General features: G+C 46.0%; 1 protein-coding gene across 1 annotated transcript in view; it reads right to left on the bottom strand.

The window, feature by feature from the left end:
• ACAT1 (acetyl-CoA acetyltransferase 1) overlaps positions 1-5,385 on the bottom strand; it is a 27,149-nt gene extending 21,764 nt beyond the window's left edge. Inside the window, exon 1 of the mRNA XM_011926669.1 lies at positions 5,227-5,385. Coding sequence (XP_011782059.1) covers positions 5,227-5,298 — 72 coding nt within the window. The 5' untranslated portion in view covers positions 5,299-5,385. The remainder of the gene's footprint in view (positions 1-5,226) is intronic.
• Positions 5,386-5,855: the final 470 nt, after the last annotated feature.

Raw genomic sequence — 5,855 nt, 5'->3', positions numbered from 1 at the left:
AAACAAACAAAAAAAAAACCCGTCTCTACCAAAAATACAAAAAAGAAAAAATAAATTAGCAGGGCATGGTGGCACGCACCTGTAATCCCAGCTACTCCAGAGGCTGAGGCAACAGAACTGCTTAAACCCAGGAGACAGAGGTTGCAGTGAGCTGAGATTGTACCATTGCACTCCAGCCTGGGGGACAGAGTAAGACTCTATCTCAAAAGAAAAAAAGAAAAAGAAAACCTGTTTTTTCCCGGTATTCTTAGGTGCTCAAGCCAAAATCACCCTTCATCCTTCCCTTTATCACAGTCCCTAAAACCCAGATACTGTCAACAGCATCCAAAACATAACTAAATTAGTCTACTCTGCCTCATCTCCACTGCTGCCACCTACTCCAAGTCACCTTCTCTTGTTCGTATTAATGGCCTTCTGCCTAGCTCCCTGCCTCTCCTGGCACCTCTCTACAGTCCATCCAGTTTTGAAAATGTAAATCAGATCATATTACTCTACTGCTTAAAACAATGTAATGGCTTTTCATTGCTCTTGGAATTATATCCAAACTCTTTACCTCATCCTACAAGGCCCTGCGTGATCTGGCTCTTGGTTTTCTCTCCAAATTTACATCACTCTTGCTCTGTGCCAGCCACTGGCATCTCTTTGTTCTAAACCCTATCATGATACCGCAGGGTCTCTGCAGTGTGCCTCTGCCAGTCATAGCCTCCTCAGGCCGGGCATGGTGGCTCATGCCTGTAATCCCAGCACTTTGGGGAGGCCGAGGCAGGTGGATCACTTGAGATTAGGAGTTTGAGACCAGCCTGGCCAACGTGGTGAAACCCCGTGTCTACTAAAAATACAAAAATTAGCCGGGTGTGGGGGTGGGCACCTGTAGTCCCAGCTACTTGGGAGGTTGAGGTGGGAGAATCGCTTGAATCCAGGAGGCGGAAGTTGTAGTGAGCCGAGATCATGCCACCGCACTCTAGCCCAGGCAACAGAGTGTGATCCTGTCTCCAAAAAAATCAAAAACAAAACAAACAGCTTCCCCAGCTCATTTTTATTCTTCATGTCTTTTCTAATGACACATTCCCAGAGTGGTCCACGCTAACTACTCTATCTAAAGTTACCCTCTACTTTTTCCTCTCTTTAATATGAATATCTTTATCCTTCGAAGCACCTCTCACACTGTAAGTATGTGGTTCACATCTTTGTTTTATTATCCACCCCTCCAACATAATGCAGGCTTCCTGATGGCAGGATGGTGTCTCTTGTTCACTGCTACATCCCTATGACTTAGTGCAGTGCCTAGTGCTCATTAAATATCAGAAATGAATGACAAAATTATAGTATGGTCAGGACACTGAGCCATACAGTGTACAATAAATACATGCTGAATGAACACAACCCATTAAGTGTTATCTACATAACACAACTATCTTTCAGGGAGGGCTCTTGTTTGTATTAAGGGCCTTCTACCTAGCTCCCTGCCTCCTCTGACACCTCTCTACAGTCCATCCAGTTTTGAAAATGTAAATCCTCTGCCATGCCAGACAGAGGTCAGCACTCCTACTGCAACTTCCATAACGCCCGTGCACATTCTAATTGTTCCAGAACATATAATTTTGTAACCTTCAGGTGGCTTGTCTCCCTACTAGACTGAATTCCAAGAAGAGACTGATTTTATTTATTTTCTATCCCAGTGATGGCAAACAGACTGATTTTATTTATTTTCTATCCCAGTGATGGCAGCAGACATGAAACAAATATTTGAAGACAGTCTGAAACTTACCAATTACTCAGAGAAACAAAATTTCAGCTACAATAAATATGTTATGAAACCAGCAAAACTGATCATGAACGAAAGAGTAACTGAGGGCCTACTTTACATGGGAGAGTCAAAAAAGGCCTTCTAGCAATGTTAGTGGAGCTGAGAAATGAATGTTAAAGAGTCATCCTTGGAAAGATCCAGGAAAAGCACATTTGAGGCATTAGGAACAAGTAGGACAAAGGCCATGAATTAGGAACAAACTTGGCACACATACTAAGTATAAAAAGAAGGGTCCTGTGGCAAAAGCAGAGTGAGCACAGCAACAGGTGTGCTCTGAGGTCACAGAGTAAGTAGGTCCCAGCAGATCATGAATAAGGGTCTAGATTCTGGCCTGTGGGCAATGACAAGCCACTGAAAGCTCTTATGTTATAAAGAGACCACTCTGGCTGCAGTGTAGAGAACTGAGAGTACTAGGGGAAGATTAGAAAAAGGGAAGGGGGCCGGGTGTGGTGGCTCACACCTGTAATCCCAGCACTTTAGGAGGCTGCGGTGGACAGATCATCAGAGGTGGATCACCTGGTGGGCTGGTCAGGAGTTTGAGACTATCCTGGCTAACATGGTGAAACCCTGTCTCTACTAAAAATAGAAAAATTAGCGGACATGATGGCAGGTGCCTATAATCCCAGGTACTCAGGAGGCTGAGGCAGGAGAATTGCTTGAACCCGGGAGGCAGAGGTTGCAGTGAGCCAAGATTGCGCCACGGCACTCCAGCCTGGGCAACAAGAGTTAAACTTGGTCTCAAAAAATGCAAAAAAGAAAGAAATTAGCAACAGGAAGGAACTAGCATACAGGCTGGTAGGTCAAAGGGAAGAAGCAAGGTTACCAAAGCCAAGGGGTCAGGAACCCAGCAGAAGCAGGAACCACAAGAGAGACAGACACTGCCAGAGACAGACACACAGACAGACAGAGAAATTATTCTGGCTTCTCCCTTCCTCCTATCTTCCAATCTTCCACTGGTGCCTCACAGTGGCTACACCCAGCCAAAAGCCAGCTGATATTGGTCAGCCTAGAGTAATGCAGACAGAATAGGGGAGGGGAGAGAAATGAATCTGGGAGCAAGTAGGCCCAAGACTGGCACAAGATAGGAAATTTTTTTAAGTCTGAGTATTAAAAGAAGCTGAAAACTGGATCAAAACACAAAACAGGAGTTTCAAGGAGGGAGTGGTCAATAGTGTCAAATATAGGATAAAGGTCAAGAAGAAAAAACATGGGCCGAGCACAATGGCTCACACCTATAATCCCAGCGCTTTGGGAGGCCAGGAGTTCAAGACCAGCGTGGCCAACAGAACCAGACTCTGTGTCTACAAAAACTAAAATAAACATAGATTTTAAAACATAATTTAAAACCACAGAAAAAGGAAATCACTGGTATTTTTCAGCTTGAGTGGCACAGAAATTTAACTGCAGAGAGTTAAGGAGAAATGGATGCAGAATAAATGGGAGGTAATGAGTAAAGACCACTCCTTTGACTAGAGAGAGAAAAGTGATTCAAGCTAGAAAGGCAACACGCTCCAATAAAGTCCATAAAGATTTGTTGAACATAAAAGAGACCTGATAAGCAAAGGGAAAAGAGCCAATGTAATGAGAGTTCAAATTCTATTCTACAAAATAGCACAGAAAACTGAAAATCCTGTTTATTGATTCAGTAAATGACCATTTAATTCAAGGGTATCCAATACAACTGCTTCCTAGAGTTCAGTAACATGAATGTCACATATCATACATTAGAGCATGTACAGGCATTTTTTTCATGAGGAGTATTTGTTTTTGATTGTACGAGTATTTGTGTTTCATTTTAAGATTTTTTTTTTAAGATAGAGTCTCACTCTGTTGCCCAGGCTGGAGTGCAGTGGCACGATCTCAGCTCACTGCAACCTTCCCCTCCCGGGTTCAAGCGATTCTCCTGCCTCAGCCTCCCAGGTAGCTGGGATTACAGGCACCCACCACCACACCTGGCTAAATTTTTTTTCTTTTTTTTTTTTTGTATTTTTAATAGAGGTCGGGTTTCACCATGTTGGTCAAGCTGGTCTTGAACTCCTGACTTCAAATGATCTACCCACCTCAGCCTCCCAAAGTGCTGGGATTACTGGCATAAGCCACCTCAACCAGCCTGATTGTAAGATCTTAATTAAACCATAAATTAAGAAGGTTCTGAACTTTTTTTTTTTTTTTACATCTCTAGAGTACCTAGTTCACCTATCTCACTTAGTCAATACTGACTGAAACCCAAGATAACCTAATTACATTCTTGTGATTTCTCCACTCATCCCATGAGACTAACAAATGGCTAAAAGCTCATCTTCCTTGGAAACCTACGCATTTTGACTTTTCTATTATTTCAGTCACCCAGGATCAATTTTAGACTTTCTTTTTCCTTGGCTTCACACCCTCACTCCATAATTGTAAAGTCCTACACTGGTTCTTCACAATCTCTTGCACAGCTCCTACCGCCAGCACCCTTAGGCAAGTAATGTTACTCTACGCCCAGACATAAGAACTAGAGTCACCTGCCACTGCAACAAAAACAAACATACCAATAATCCCTACTTAACTAGGGTCAAATCCATACACTCACAACATAACTGGATCTCCAAGCTTATTGCCCCAATCGACCTGGAAAACTCAAGTTTCACTAACCACACCCTGAAGGTCTCTACCTATTCCTAAGGCTTTGCCTAACAATCTGCGGTGCGTACTCCCTTGCTTACGCATGTGGAGAATAAATTCTTTGGGACTCTGCCCCTGCTGTGTTCCCTAAACACAATAGTAAGAAGAGAGACATCCCTTGGAACACCCTCAGTATGTGAGCTTTGCTCTTAAGTATAATTTATTGTATTATCTGAATAGTCATTTGCTTTCCCTGATAAATTTTAGGCTGCTCCAAAAAACATCTGTTATGATCACATGGTGCCCTCTCCCCTTGTACGCCCAATGATTATCTATTGTATTAAAAAAGAAAAGAAACCTCTCCTGACAATAACGCACACGAACATCTTTTAAAGAAAATCTCGGAAGCAGCTGCACAGGCCTGCAAAGAGGCTCTCCCCCATCCCACCGCTCAGGCCGGGCCGGCGCCAATCCCGGCCGTCCTGTCCGCCCAGACGCGTGCCCTCGTGTTTGACACCAGACACCTGCCCTGGTGTTTAACACGTACTGGTGTTTGACACACCAGTAACGCTCATTCAGATGATTACGCCGAGACCTCGGAAGTAGAAAAGTGCTGTAAAAATACGCGAGTCCCTGGGTGTTATGGGAGCACTTAGGCGGTTTTTGGACAAGACCCAGTCGCCTGCCTGTCCTGGGGCCTACGCCGCGCGCCCAGGCCGCGGGGAGCCGCAACGGCCGCGGGCTGGAAGCTTTCGAGGCGGGGGACTCCTCGCTTCCCAGGTCTGAGCGCTGTGGGGACGAACCCCGCTCACCTTCACCAGCCTCCGGAGCAGGGGGCTGCGGCTGCGGGCGCCGCTGAGCAGAAGTGCCGCCAGCACAGCCATGGTTGCGGAATGCGGAGGTGCGGCTTCACAGGCAGAGAGGACCTCGGCGTCCTCCCCAACCCCGCACCCACAGCTACCCGGAGCGGGCACCGCCCATCCCGCCTCCTCCAATAGTAACCCCGGACCGTCATAGTCGGCAGCGATTGGCCGACAGCCAAGGGCGGGGCGGAGGGTGGTGCTGGGACCCCGCAGCCTGGGCGAGGAAAGGTTGACAAGTGAATGACGTGGATGGAGACGCTGGCACCGGGGTCAACGAACACATGACACGCTGCTGGTTCCCGTGTCCACCACTTCTAACCTGCCGGGGCCGTTGGTTTATGTGTAATCCGAGCTTTTTCTAGTCACTGAGCATGTTTCCCTTAGGCCTACCCAGCACAAACTCATGAAAATATTTTAGGATTACTTTTTCTTTTTCTTTTTCTTTTTTTTTTTTTTTGAGGCAGGGTCTCACTCTATCACCCAGGCTGGAGTGCAGTGACGCGATCACAGCTCACTGCAATCTCGACCTCCAGGGCTCAAACGATCCTCCCTCCCCAGCCACCCAAGTAGCTGGGACT

This window comes from Colobus angolensis, unplaced genomic scaffold (assembly GCF_000951035.1).
Source record: "Colobus angolensis palliatus isolate OR3802 unplaced genomic scaffold, Cang.pa_1.0 Scaffold7, whole genome shotgun sequence".
NCBI lineage: Eukaryota > Metazoa > Chordata > Mammalia > Primates > Cercopithecidae > Colobus > Colobus angolensis.
Note: the sequence above shows the minus strand (reverse complement) of the source record. Positions and strands in the feature narration are given on the sequence as shown.